This window comes from Hypanus sabinus, chromosome 18 (genome assembly GCF_030144855.1).
Source record: "Hypanus sabinus isolate sHypSab1 chromosome 18, sHypSab1.hap1, whole genome shotgun sequence".
Lineage (NCBI taxonomy): Eukaryota > Metazoa > Chordata > Chondrichthyes > Myliobatiformes > Dasyatidae > Hypanus > Hypanus sabinus.
Genome location: NC_082723.1, coordinates 39,494,441 through 39,509,457, shown reverse-complemented (window position 1 = coordinate 39,509,457; position 15,017 = coordinate 39,494,441). Strand labels below are relative to the sequence as shown.

General features: G+C 44.4%; 2 protein-coding genes across 3 annotated transcripts in view; one reads left to right on the top strand and one right to left on the bottom strand.

Moving 5' to 3' along the window:
* Window positions 1-12,962, bottom strand: part of adamts13 (ADAM metallopeptidase with thrombospondin type 1 motif, 13) — an 86,025-nt gene extending 73,063 nt beyond the window's left edge. Inside the window, exons 1-3 of the mRNA XM_059993511.1 lie at window positions 12,953-12,962; window positions 11,031-11,083; window positions 3,658-3,724 (exon numbers count right to left, since the gene is read on the bottom strand). Coding sequence (XP_059849494.1) covers window positions 3,658-3,724; window positions 11,031-11,083; window positions 12,953-12,962 — 130 coding nt within the window. The remainder of the gene's footprint in view (window positions 1-3,657; window positions 3,725-11,030; window positions 11,084-12,952) is intronic.
* rexo4 (REX4 homolog, 3'-5' exonuclease) overlaps window positions 10,589-15,017 on the top strand; it is a 35,852-nt gene continuing 31,423 nt past the window's right edge. Inside the window, exon 1 of one of the 2 annotated variants that reach the window (XM_059994222.1) lies at window positions 10,589-10,795. The gene's annotated coding sequence lies outside the window, so the exon portion shown is untranslated. The remainder of the gene's footprint in view (window positions 10,796-15,017) is intronic. The other variant, XM_059994221.1, reaches the window with a different exon arrangement.

Genomic DNA, 15,017 nt, shown 5'->3' with positions numbered 1-15,017 from the left:
TGGGGGAGGGGTTAAGAAATGAGCTGGGAAGTTGGTTTTTGAAAGAGATAAAGGGTTGGAGAAGGACAGTAGGGAAGGGCAGGAGCCCCAGAGGGAGGTGATGGGCAGGTAAGGAGATAAGGAAGAGAGGGAAATGTGAATGGGAATGGTGAAGTGGGTGGCAATTACTAGAAGTTTAAGAAATCTCAAACTGTCGGTCTGAGCGTGTCCCTTCTCTATCACCTGCCTATCCTCCCTCTCACACTGTCTACAAGCTTTCTCCATTTGTGAGCTAACCACCTCTTCCCCAGTCTCTTCAGTTCGGTTCCCACCCCCCAACAATTCTAATTTAAACTATCACCAGTAGCCTTAGCAAACACCCCTGCCAGGATATTGGTCCCCCTGGGATTCAAGTGCAACCCGTCCTTTTTGTACAGGTCACACCTGCCCCAGAAGAGGTCCCAATGATCCAGAAATCTGAATCCCTGCCCCCTGCTCCAATCCCTCAATCATGCATTTATCCTCCACCTCATTCTATTCCTATACTTGCTGTCACGTGGCACAGGCAGTATTCCCGAGATTACTACCTTTGCGGTCCTGCTTCTCAACTTCCTTCCTAACTCCCTGTAGTCTGTTTTCAGGACCTCTTCTTTTTTCCTACCTATGTCATTGATACCAATATGTACCATGGCCTCTGGCTGTTCTCCCTCCCACTTCAGGATATCATGGACGCGATCTGAAACATCCCAGACCCTGGCACCTGGGAGACAAACTATCATCTGACTTTCTTTCCTGCGTCCACAGAATCGCCTGTTTGATCCCCTAACTATAGAGTCCCCTATCACTACTGCCTTTCTCTTCCTTCTGAGTCACAGGACCGGACTCTGTGCCAGAGGCACGGCCACTGTTGCTTCCCCCAGGTTAGCTGTCCCCCCCCCCCAACAGTACTCAAACAGGAGTACTTATTGTCAAGGGGTACAGCCACAAGGGTACTCTCTAGTACCTGACTCTTCCCCTTCCCTCTCCTGACTGTTACCCACTTGTCTGTCTCTCGTGGCCCTGGTGTGACCACCTGCCTATAACTCCTCTCTATCACTTCCTCGCTCTCCCTGATCAGACAAAGGTCATCGAGCTGCATCTCCAGTTCCCTAACTTGGTCCCTCAGGAGCTGCAGCTCGACACACCGGGTGCAGATATGGCTGTCCGGGAGGCTGGGAGACTCCAGGACCTCCTACATCTAATACCAAGCACAGAACACCAACCTCACACACATACTTCCTTTCCGCAATTAACACAGGTAAACCTACCTCATCCTGTTACCACCTAAGCCCATTGAGCCAAAGCCCTATCACCCTGCTACCTTCTCACTCCGTTGCCCGCTCCAAACACGGCCATTAACTTTAATGCATCCCATTGGAGATGGCAGAAGTTAGGGATAATTATGTGCTGGATACAGGGGCTACTGGGATGGTAGGTGAGGACAAGAGGAATCCTATCCCTGGTGGGTTGTCAGGAGGATAGGATGAGGGCAGAGGTGTATGAAATGGAAAAGATGCAGGTGAAAGCAGTGCTGATGGTGGGGAAAGGAAAGTCCCTTTCTGTGAAGGAGGACATCTCACTAGTTGTGGAATGAAAAGCCTCATCCTGAGAGCAGATGCAGCGAATACAGAGGAACTGAGAGAAAGGGATGGCATTTTTACAAGTGACTTGTTAGGAAAAGGTACAGTCCTGATAGCTGTGAGAATCGGTGGGTTTATAAAATATATCAGTAGAAAAACTGTCTCTAGAGATAGAGACAGAGAGATCAAGAAAGGGGAGGAAGGTGTCCGAAATGGACCAGGTAAATTTGAGGACAGGGTAAACACAAAGTACTCTGTAGATGCTGGGGTCAAAGCAACATGCCCCACACGCTGGAGGAACTCAGCAGGTCGGGCAGCATCTGTGGAAATGAACAGTCAACGTTTCTGGCCGAGACCCTTCGTCAGGACTGAAGAGGGAGGGGGCAGGGGCCCTATAAGAAGGTGGGGGGAGGGTGGGAAGGAGAAGGCTGGTAGGTGCCAGGTGAAAAAACAATCAGAGCGAAAATCAAGGGAAGGGAAGCAAGGAGGGGATAGGCAGTGTGTTGTGTTTGAGGACAGGGTGGAAGCTGGAGGCAAAGTTGATAAAGTTGACAAGCTCAGCAGGGGTGCTGGATGCAGACATCAATGTAACATGAGAAGGCTGGGGAGTGATACCAGTTTAGGCTTGGAACGTAGCCATCAAAAAGCCAGGCCCATAGCTACACCTTCGGTTTAGAGGAAGTGCGAGGAGCTGAAGGAGAAATTATTGAGAGTGAGGACTAGTTCCACAAGACAGAGGAGAGTGGTGGTGAAGAGGAAGAGGTTGGGTCTGTTACCTGGAAAGAAGCGGAGAGCTTTAAGGCCCACCTGATGTGGGATGGAGATGTATCGGGACTGGACGTCCTCGGTGAAAATGAGACAATCGGAGTCAGAGAACTTGAAGTCGTTGAAAAGATCCAGAGTGTGTGAAGTGCCATGGATGTAGGTAGGAAGGGAATGAACCAGGGGGATAAAACAGAGTCGAGGTATGCAGATATGAGTTCAGTGGAGCAGGAACAAGCCGAAACAATGGGTCTATCTGTACAGGCAGGTTTGTGGATCTTGGGTAGAAACGGGAGGTGTGGGGTAAGGGAACCAAGAGGTTGCTGGCAGTGGATGAGAGCTCCCCAGAGTTAATGTCAGTGATGGTGGGGGTGATATTTGAACTAAGACCCTTCATCTGGACTGAATGAGGATTACATGCATTTGTCACTTCTTTCGAATGGCAGCATCTCAACCATGCTGCGGTTCCTCATCTGTACGTAAGTTCCTGGAGTGAAGAACGAGGGTGACACCTTCAGCTCGGGGTGAGCTCAGTTTGTTGCTCTGATCCAGAGGTTACAATTAGTGTCACTACACCAGATTAGGGAGAGAGGGGGAAAAAATCAGCTCAGTGACCCTATCCTCCCCGTGCCCTGTGGCCACACTAACTCCAGAACTGAACATTCATTGCCTATGCCAGGCGTGTGCCAATGAAGGCTAAGGCTTTAAGTCACGTTCCAGCAACTTTCACAAAAATCTAGCTCTCATTCCAGTGGAGTACTGACATAGTTCTACTGTGTTAAGTCCTGCCTTTAGCCAGAGGCATCAAAACGAAATCTTTCATGATCACATGGTACTATTTCAAAGAAGAGCACCATAGTTCCCCGTGTCCTGGCCAACAATTAACAAAACTAGAAGGAAGATTAGTTAATCGTTATCACATTGTTGATTGTATCCATGCTGTGCAAAATGTCTGTTCTTTTCCCTACAAGAATGATTTCACTTAAGAACTATTATACTGGCAGTGAAGCAATTTGGAATGTCCTCAGCTATGAAAGATGCAATATGGAGACGTCTTTCTTTAAGATATATGCATGAAGAACATTGGCGTTTCTTTCCCTCCAGTCACCCTCTTTCATTCCTTGCTTCATTCCTTTTATCCAATTTCCCCCCAGTGACCCTGCCCCTTTAATAAGCTAGCAGATATCCTTATTTACAATAATGAAGCAATCTAGTTTTAGTGTAATATTAACAGTTTTAAGCTCTGTAAACACAAGGGGTTCCCTGTAGGGAAAAGAGTGAGCGTGCATAGTCATACCTCCAATCTCTGACTGGTCTCCAAAATAAGACAAGTCACTCGTGCCCCGGACAGATTCCGGAAATGCCTAAGGAAGAGGTCAGCATGAACAATTACGCGTGTAATACAACATTTTACTGGCTTTAAAATAAACTTCAACCAGATCAATGAAAAACAATCTGCGTTCAAGGAAAACTTGGTCCAATCTTTCAGCTCTTTCGTCCAACACGTTTCTTTGTAAAGAATCGTTATGGATGTCGTACTCTGAAAATGAGGAGACAGGCCTACCTGGTTAAGAAACAATCCAATACACCAGAGTTGAGGAAAGAGGCTCAGAGACGGGAAGAGTGGTGAAAGGCTGATCATTGTGTCCACATCAGGCTGTAGCAAAGTCCGCAATGAAGGACAGCAACATTTCCAGGGAACTTACGGCCGTACCTTATCAGCTGGGCTATCACTCAGCAAAAGGTCTGCACAATAACCTTTTGGTAAATTAAAGCCCGGTAATTGCACAACCCACTCTCTCTCCTTCTGCAAATAGTGATTGCTCACAGTTACAGCCCCCGAACAGGTCAGAACCATTGCACACAAACACAAATAAAACAGGAAGAGGGGAAAGTTATAAAACAGTCATAAAAGAAGGAACATTTTATAAGAATATGGACAACGTACAGGGGGAGTGGAACTAACAGAATAGCTCTTTCAAAGAGCTGGCAGAACCACAATGGGCCAAGTGTCCTCTTCTGTGATACGATATGCCCATTTGATCAGATCAGGCTTGGAGCACCGTGCGCAGTACTTGGCCTTTATATTACAGAAAGGGCATGGAGCATCAAAGCACAGAGGGATAAAGTTGGTAAATAAGGTGAACAGCATACTTGCCTTCATTTCTATCTATTTATTGGGAGACAGTGCGGAATAGATGCTCTCTGTCCTTCAAGCCGCGTCATCCAGCAACCTCTGATTTAACCCTAGCCTAGTCACAGGACAATTTATAATGAGCAACTGACATACCAACTGGTGCGCCTATTTGGTCTGTGGGGGGAAACTGGAGCACATGGATGAAACCCACGCGAACATGGCGAGAAGGTACAAACTCCTTACAGGCAGTGCTGGGAATTGAACCTGGACTGTAAGGCGTTGTGCTAACCACTACGCTACTGTGTCGCCCTAATCATTAATCTACCCCATCATCGGTGGCGACATTGAGTATAAAAGTCAGACACAAGAGAAAATCTGCAGATGCTGGAAATCCGAGCAACACACAACAAAGTGCTGGAGGAACTCAGCAGGCCAGGCAGCATCTATGGAAAAGAGTACAGTAGACGTTTCAGGCCGAAACGTTTCGGCCCGTTCTCTTTCCCGTAGATGCTGCCTGGCCTGCTGAGTTCCTCCAGCATTTTGTATATAAAAGTCAGAAAGTCATGTTGCAGCTGTATAAAACATTGGCCAACCCATGCTTAGAGTATTTATTTCACACAATTCTGGTCACCAGACTATAGAAAGGATGTGCAAGCTTTGGAGAGAGTGCAGAAGTGGTTCAGCAGATGTTGCCTAAATTGGAGAGTATTAGCTGTAAGGAGGGGTTTGTTTCCTCCAGAGCAACAGAGGCTGAAGGGCGACCTGATAAGTGTTAGATCGTCAATCCTTCTCCCCAGGGTAGAAGGAAAGGTGAAACACAAGACAACTTTAAGGTGAGGGGGAAGTTTAAAGAAGATTTACAAGGCAAGCAATTTTTTTCTTAGAGAGCGGTAGCTTCTTGGAACTCCCTGCCAGGAGAGGTGATACTGTAACAGTGTTGAAGAGGCATGAACAGGCAGGGATATAAGGACCATGTGGAGACAGAGGAGATTAGTTAGATTGGTGGCGTGGCTGGTGCAGACAAATTGGACTGATGGGCCTCTTCCTGCACTATACTGTTCCACGAGAAGATGCAAAAGGGTTTACATTGATAATTTCAAACCAGAAAGTCTGTAACACTTTACTCTAGACTTATTCCTCTAGAACCGGGAAGTCCGAGGGATTGTCACTTAAAATGTAGTCAAAATTAAGAATACAAATGAAAGAAATAACCAGGGCAAAGGTGGCAGACATTTTTGAGAGGTTGTGCCCAAGTTAATTCTTAAAAAATCGCTCGTGAGCCATGTGTGTTAAATAAAATTTTGTAAAATATTGGATGAATGTTTGGAGGATAAAATGACAATTTAACTTTTTCTGAACTCTTAACATGCGGGTCTGTAAATTTATTAGTCTGTACGAGGTAAACACTGTAGAATGCTGATAGCAGCTGCATTCTTTCTTAGTCTCAGGCACCATTAACATGAGAATGTCTGTTACTGACTGAATGTCTGTGGGACACTTTGAGAGCTAGGTTGATGGAGTCTTACTCAGTTTCTGTCAAGTGGCTTCATGAATTCTTTTTTTTATTCTGGTTTATTTCTTATGTGATATTAATGCTCTTTTGTAAGTCCAAGGGAATGCTGTCTCCAAAACTTGGTGGACTAGTGGATGAGGAGTGACCATTACAATGTCTAAGTGATTTATGAAGGTATGCTCAACATTGTGTTAATAGACACAGGATGTGTTTGAAACAGGCTCTGTTGAGACAAAAGATCAAAGAGTTTGTCTGTTTCGTCACTCCTCTATGCTCATGAAGCTGACATTTATTGGGGTGCCTTTCCTGGTTTTGTCGAACTTCAACCGAGGGAAGGTTAAATATTACCACATTTCCTGGGCACTCAAAATGTTGGGTCTGATTAATCCAGCCCATTACACCATGCTATATTTGAGCAGAGATTACCATTGATTAATGAAATAGTAACAACAATTACAGACTTTTTAAAGGAAAAATGATGAGTCCTGTTACTTATTTATGTGTGTTCATTGTTTTACTATTAATAAAATTATAACAGTGATAAATTGAAATAAATGAAGCATTTTAGAAACCTGTTCCAAAATTCTATTACTCTTTTAAAAAGACAAGTGAAAAATAACTTCATTTCTAAATAGTATTCTGATTGTAATTATTTACTATCTAAAATACTGATGCACACACCAGGTCTGCAAGGATTTCAAAAGATATCATCCAATGTCCCATGTTCTCACAGAAGTCTAGCTGGCGCCAGACCACTGGGAGTTGTTTTCTAAGAAGATATCTCACTACTCTCAAGGTTATTAAAAAAAAAATTATTCACTGCTTCATTTGGCAGTAAAAAGAATCATTACGTATCTTTTTATTATTGGGTTGAGGTTAAAGAATTGAAGGCCATGTATCATCAAAATTTGTGCACGTGCCATCTTGGGAATGCATGCCATAGGTTCACCACCCCTGAACTAGGGCACATAAATTTTTAAATGTCTCTAATAAATCCAACAAAGAATCAGGGAGATATTTCTTTACCCATTGAGCGGTGAAGAGGTTAGACTCGTCACCACAGGGAGTAATCGGGGGAAGTAGGGCTGAGGCATTTAAGTGAAAGTTACTTATTTAAACAAAGAAGATAGTACATGAAATGAAGAAAGATGGGTAAGTACATGTGCCAGCATGGATCAAATGGGACAAATTCTATAGAGTTTTAGTTTAAAAAAAGTTTTACTTCTCACCTGCTGCCCCCCCCCAAAAAACAGACTTAGAAACATACTTTGTAGAAAACCTACAGCACAATACAGGCCCTTCGGCCCACAAAGTTGTGCCAAACATGTCCCTACCTTAGAAATTACTAGGCTTACCTATAGCCTTCTATTGTACTAAGCTCCATGTACCTATCTAAAAGTCTCTTAAAAGATCCTATCGTATCCGCCTCCACCAGCATTGCCGGCAGCCCATTCCACGCACTCACCACTCTCTGCGTAAAAAACTACCCCTGACATCTCCTCTGTACCTACTCCCCAGCACCTTAAACCTGTGTCCTCTTGTGGCAACCATTTCAGCCCTGGGAAAAAGCCTCTGAATATCCACACGATCAATGCCTCTCATCATCTTATACACGCCTATCAGGACACCCTTCATCCTCCTTCGTTCCAATGAGAAAAGGCCGAGTTCACTCAACCTGTTTTCAGATTTCCCCCTTCTTTTCCAGTCCTGAAGGAGAGTCTCATTCTGAATTGTCACCGGTTTATTCATTTCCACAGATGCTGCCTGGCCTGCTGAGTTCCTCCAGTATTCTGTGAGCATTGCAAAGGATTTCCAGTATCAGCAGAATTTCTCCCGTTTAAGATTTTCACCTTGCGGTTCCAGCTGGGATTAAAATTTCATTGTACTGATATCCTCCTGAGTTTCACACAATAAACCATTTGTAAGTGCAAGTCCAAACAACATTGAGGTGCTGTTATGTAGCACTGTTACTATAGTAAAATAAGCTAAGCTACTTCATGGGAGCATATTCAAACTAAATCCCGAGCCATGCCATATCCTCACTGATATTTTCTTACCATTCTCAAACCGTTAACCACCCTTGTGTGTGAAAGCCTCAAAATGTCTGTTTAAACTATGCACTGCCCAATCTTCTATTCTGTGATGGCAATTTTAACCCTTTGATTGCCAGAGTGGATGAAGGCACAAAATTTCTAATAAAACTATTAAAATTACAGAACTGGAGGAGAGTGGAGATATGGGAGGGATGTAGGCGATTACAGATATTGAGAGGGTTGAGCCATGGGAAATTTAAGGCAATTGAATAAGGATGAGGTTCTTATGGTCCAACAAGCCCTTCAGCAATGAATGGGATATACCGCAAACTAACCGGTTTGCAGTCCCAGCAGGAGCCACAGGGGGAGTACATGGGTAGAGGAACCCTGCTGTACTTTATTCTCCCTATACACTGGATACTGAGGTCAAATGTATCTCTTACAGGAGGTCAACCTCAGAGATGCACAGGCTTGAGAACTCGAACCTTTCCAAGTCTGTGTAAAAGTGCTGCATCTTATTTCTTCTGGGACAACTGTGCATTTTCATTTTCATAAATTGAGTCCAAAAAAACACAGACGCACATACAATTCCACAAATAAATAATATGGAAAATTATAAATTTTTAGCAAATATACATAGCCTCTACTGATTTGCATCACTCTTTGGAATTTATTCCGGCTAAATAAATAATGGGCAAAGCATGTCGCAGAGTGTACTCCCTTCCCCCATTTCTTGGTCAGTGAATCACAAATAAATTGTTTATCATGTGCTTTGGGAAAACCTAATCATCAATTTACAAACAATCTACAGGCCATTCAGTCTATGCCGGCCCTCTGGAAGAACTGACTCATCTTTCTCTACTGCTCTTTTCCCCAGAATATACTCATTGTATGTCGGGCTGATGTTTATTGATTACAGTTCAGCATTTAACACCTTCATCCCCTCAGTACTGATCAGCAAGCTTTAAACCCTGGGCCTCTGTACCTCCCTCTGCAACTGGTTCCTTGACTTCCTCACTGGAAGACCACAGTCATTGCGGGTTGGAAATGACATCTCCTCACTGACAATCAACACTGGTGCACCTCAAAGTTGTGTGATTAGCTCACTGCTCTACTCTCTCTACACCCATGACTGTGTGGCTAGGCACAGCTCAAATGCTATCTATAAATTTGCTAATTACACAACCGTTATTGGCAGAATCTCAGATGGTAATGAGGAGCTGTACAGAAATGAGACAGATCAGCTGGTTGAGTGGTGCCACAACAACATTCCTGGACTCAACATCAGTAACACCAAGGAATTGATTGTGAACTTCAGGAAGGGGAAGCCGAGGGAACACACACCAGTCCTCATCGAGGGACAAGAAGTGGAAAGAGTGAACAGTTTCGAGTTCCTGGGTATCAACATCTCTAAAGATCTTTCCTGGGCCCAATATATTGATGAAATTATGAAGGAGACATATTTCATTAGGGTTTAAGAAGATTTGATACATCACCAAAAACTAGAAAATCTCTTGATTATCTGAGATGGAGAGCATTCTAACTGGCTGCATCACCATCTGGTGTGGAAGGGCCACTGCACAGGATCGGAAAAAAGCTGCAGAAGGTTGCAAACTCAGCCAGCTCCATCATGGGCAGTAACCTCCCCACCATGAAGGACACATTCAAAAAGTGATGCTTCAAAAAACAGCATCCATCATTAAGGATCCCCATCACGCAGAACCTGCTCTCCTCTTATTACAACCATTGGAGAGGTGGAGCACTCATTTTCCCCTGACATCAGATTTCTCAACAGACAATGAACCAACACAGGAACACTACCTCTTTTTGCACTAATTTAATTTTCAAATGTATATTTATTGTAATTTCTAGTTTTAAATGTATTGCACTGTACCGCTGCCGCAAAACCAGAAATTTCACAAATGTCAATGATATTGATGCTGATTCTGAAAAACGTGCAGATCTTTCCCTTCATTTTTAACTTCACCTTTGAGCGTTATTTCCAGTGAGTTTTGGGGAGTGTGTTCTATTCCTTGCCAGCTCATTTCTGTTCTTGGTCCTCCAAAATATTCCACATGGAATTTAAACTGGAGGTGGCAGAGGGTGGACTTAAGAAGGAGATGTTTGAAGAAGAGCTGTCTTAAATTTAATTGGGTTTGATTGTGTGTCTATGGTAGAATGAAAATCATTCCATGCTTTAATTGTGCGGGGGAAGAATGAATTGCTGTACCCATCTGACTTGGTTGTTAGTATTTCAAATTGAAATGAGTGCCTTCGTCTACTCCTAATAGGTTTGGGTACTGGTTCCTGTGCCATTTCTGCCAGTGAAACCACACTTACTTAGCCAAGGATTTTTGTTTGCTTTCTTCAAAAAGGTGTTTTCAGTTTGCCACACCACTGAAAGGATTCGGAATATATAAATCTCCATATTCAGAGGTCGAGAGGGGAGGGAGACGCGGAAAAACAGAGATCTGGTGTCCGGGAGCAGGAGGCCTACACCACATCCCAGAACGTGGGCGAAATCTCCCTCCCGCGCCGAAGAGCACCTTGTTGACGACGAGCCCCTCCAGCGGTGGAGGGAATGAGGAGCCGGTGGGAAAGTGAGAGGGGCTTCCGGTCGGACGCTTTTAAGCGTCGGCACAACTTCCAGTCCCGGAGCCTGGACGCATCGGACTCACACGTGCGGACGGCACCGCGTTACCGTTCATTCCCCGGAGCCAGGGCTTGCTGGGCCATGGTAATGTCATTAAAGGTAGGGGGTGATGTCTGTTCTATCTCCTTTTGCTAGCAGTGTTGGGGGGAGGAACGTAGGCGTCTGTGCCTCGTAATATGCTCTCTGGACTATACTGAGACATATCCACTGTTGCTGCAGAACTTTCAGCCCGGTTCTGTCTGGCCAAATTCACCAGTTTTTAGAAGCGTGACCCGTTAGAAAGACTCCGCAAATCAGGCAGTTAATTTTTTCAGATTTTTGAGGTGTTACTCACAGTCAAATGCCTGCAAACTGTTACACTCTGAGGCCCAGGACTAATTGCTGAAACTTGGAGCAATCACTGTAAGAGAAAGAGCCAAGTTAAGGAGATCCCACCATTACTAAGTAGATGGAATAAAAGTTGTGTTAAAACCTCACAAACTGTTTGTATATAAATCATTAGTGATGTCATGCCAAGAGGTATAGCATAGCATATGATAAAACTTGGCTTGAATGATCCACGTTATTTACATTAGAATTTTTATGAATCATATATTATTTGAAATAAAATATATCTGCTCCGTATGAGAGAGAGTTCAGGTCAAGTCGCTTTTATTGTAATTTCAACCATAACTGCTGGTACAGTACACAGTAAAAATGAAACAATGTTCATCCAGGACCATGGTTGGAGATGTAGGATCTGAGAAAACTTATGAAAGTAGGAAATGGGGAGGCAGTTCTGCAGGCTGTTGTGTGGTCTAGAACCATAAATATTACAGCACAGAAACAGGCCTTTTGGCCCTTCTTGGCTGTGCCAAACCATTTCTCTGCCTAATCCCACTAACCTGAACCTGGGCCATATCCCTCCAAACCCCTCTCACCCATATACCTTTCCAAGTTTTTCTTAAATGTCAAAAGTGAGCCCACATTTACCACTTCATCTGGCAGCTCATTCCACACTCCCACCACTCTCTGCATGAAGAAGCTCCCCAATGTTCCCTTTAAACTTTTCCCCCTTCACCCATGACCTCTGTATTTTTGCTCCCCTAGAGATTTTATCTTTCAGATGAAATGTTAGTGGACCCCCGCCCCAGATGGTTTAGGGAAAAAAGAAAATAGCTGGAGAAACTTGTTTGTTTTTATTTTAGAGATACTGTGTTGTACAGTCTCTAGCCCAACGAGTTGCACTGCCTAGCAACCCACCTATTTAACACTAGCCTAATCTCAGGACAATTTGCAGTGATCAATTAAGCTACCTACTGGTACATCTTTGGGCAATGGGAGGAAACCAGAGCACCTGGAGGAAACCCATGCGGTTCACAGGAAGAACACGCAAACTCCGTACAGACGGTGCTGGAGTTGAACTCTGGACTGCCCTGAGCTGTAATAGTGTTGCACTAACCACTACACTTTCATGGTGCCCAATCAGAAATGAGAGATACTCTTCTGACTGGGCAGCATTAGGAAGAAACAGTCAACTCTTTAGCTTGAAAATGTGAGAGATAAACAAGATGCTGAGGGAGAAGGGAGAGATTTTGTAGAAGGCAGTTCTGATCACATGACAAAACAGCAATCGTGCAAGGTGAAATAGACTGGGAAAGGAATTGGAAAACACTAAAACGCAGCCCTGGAAAGAAATATAAATGGTCCATGGCCTCCTTTTGTGCTAAGATGAGGCCACCTTCTGGGTGGAGAAACAACACCTTGTATTCCGTCTGGATAGAAACATAGAAAACCTACAGTACAGCACAATACAGGCCCTTCGGCCTGCAAAGTTGTGCCGAACATGTCCCTACCTTAGAAATTACTAGGCTTACCCATAGCCCTCTATTTTTCTAAGCTCCATGTACCTATCCATCTTCTTGAAGTAACTAGTTCTAGAGTACCAGTAACATGTCTTTTCACCTTCTCCTGTCAGTGGAAATGGTTCGGCTGGGCTTAGTAGCTAAGTCATACGTGAAGGCCAGAAGACAAACTTGGTTGTCAGGGGCTATCTGAGTCTCACAGCATTGGGAGCATTTAATAGATAGTGGTAACTTATCCCCATTGCCCGGGTATGACAGTCTTAAGGAACCAAGTTCATCATAGTGTTGCCCAAATTAGAGAGTATTATGTCAGCACATACAACCCTAGACTCCAACCTGATGGCATGATTATCGATTTCTCCTTCTGGTAAACCCACCCAGCCTTTCTCTATTCCTCATTCTGACCTTTTACCTCTTTTCATCTGCCTGTTACTTCACCCTGGGTTTCCTGCTCCTTCCCTTTCTCCTATGATCCACTCTCCTCTCCTATCAGATCCCTTCTTCAGCCCATTACCTTTCCCACCCACCTGGCTTCACCTATCACATTGCTCTATCCTCCTTCCCTCTTCTCTTCTCTCCCCCCCCCCCCCCCCCCCATTCTTTTTGGTGTATTCTCTCTTCCTTTTCAGTCCTGCAGAAAGGTCTCGGCTGGAAACGTCGACTGTTTACTCTTTTCCATAGATGCTGCTTGGCCTGTTGAGTTCCCCCAACATTTTGTGTGTATGGTGCTTTGAATTTCCAGCATCTGCGGAATTTCTCCAGTTTATAAGCGTGAGAACATGCGTTCGAATGCTGTTAATAGACTTCAGTTCAGCATTCAACACAATCATTCCTCAGCACCTGACTGGAAAGCTGAAACTACTGGGCCTGACACCTCCCTCTGCAACTGGATCCTAGACTTCCTGACTGGGAGACCTCAGTCAGTCTGGATTGGGAGCAGCATCTCCAACACCATCACACTGAGCACGGGGGCCCCCCAGGGCTGTGTGCTCAGTCCACTGCTGTTCACTCTGCTGACCCAAGACTGTGTAGCAATACACAGTTCGAATCATGTCAAGTTCACCAATGACACAACCGTGGTGGGTCTCATCAGCAAGAACGACGAGTCAGCTTACAGAGAGGAGGTGCAGCAGCTAACAGACTGGTGCAGAACCAACAACATGACTCTGAATGTGAACAAAAGAGATGGTTGTTGACTTCAGGAGAGCATGGAGCGACCACCCTGTGCTGAACATTGACAGCTCCTCTGTTGAGATCGTTAAGAGCACCAAATTTCTTGGTGTTCACCTGGCGGAGAATCTCACCTGGTCCCTCAACACCAGCTCCATGGCCAAGAAAGCCCAGCAGTGTCTCTACTTTCTGCAAAGGCTGAGAAAAGTTAATCTCCCACCCCCCATCCTCACCGCATTCTACAGAGGATGTATCGAGAGCATCCTGAGCAGCTACATCACTGCCTGGTTTGGAAATTGCACCATCTCGGATCGTAAGACCCTGCCGCGGATAGTGAGGTCAGCTGAAGGGATAATCAGGGTCTCTCTTCCCGCCATTACATTTACACTACACGCTGCACCCGCAAAGCTAACAGCATTGTGAAGAACTCCACACACCCCTCACACAAACTCTTCTCCCTCCTGCCATCTGGCAAAAGGTACTGAAGCATTCGGGCTCTCATAACCAGACTGTGCAACAGTTTCTTCCCCCAAGCCATCAGCCTCCTCAATGCTCACAGTCTAGACTGACATCTACATCATTTATTATTATATTGTAATGTGTCCTCTACTGTGCCTATTTATTATTTATTGTAATGCCTGCATTGTTTTGTGCACTTTATGTAGTCCTCTGCTGGTCTGTAGTCTAGTGTAGTTTTTATGTTTTATGTAGTCTAGTGTAGCCTTGTGCTGTCTCACATAGTCTAGTGTAGTTTTGTGTTGTTTCGTGTAGCACCAGGGTCCTGGAGGAACATTGTTTTGTTTTTACTGTGTACTGTACCAGCAGTTTACGGTCAAAATGACAATAAACCTGACTTCAGAAGCAGAGTAACTGAGGTTGCCCGAAGGGAGAAATGTGAAATGGAAATTATGGAAAAACTGATGATCTGAATGGGTTAATGATTTCTAAAAGATATATTGTCTCCAATTGTACAGTGAAGTTTAGTGTCTAGAGATCACATTGAGATGCACTCTGCCTATGTTAGGTTCTTGGTGCCAAGAATATTGTGTCTCTTTCAACAAACACTGAAAGATCATTGAGAGATTTAAATATTTCATTGCCACTTTGGGCATTTGCTCTGTGAAAACAAGGATTTCCTACATTAAGATGCCATCAACAATTGAAAAATTAACTTTTAGGGATCCTGAAATGGTGAACAACGGCATATACAGTCGGCCCTCCTTATCCGCGGATTCCACATGCGCGGAAAACCCGGAAGTTTTCTCTCCAGCACTCGTTGTTTGAGCATGTACAGTCTATTTTTTCTT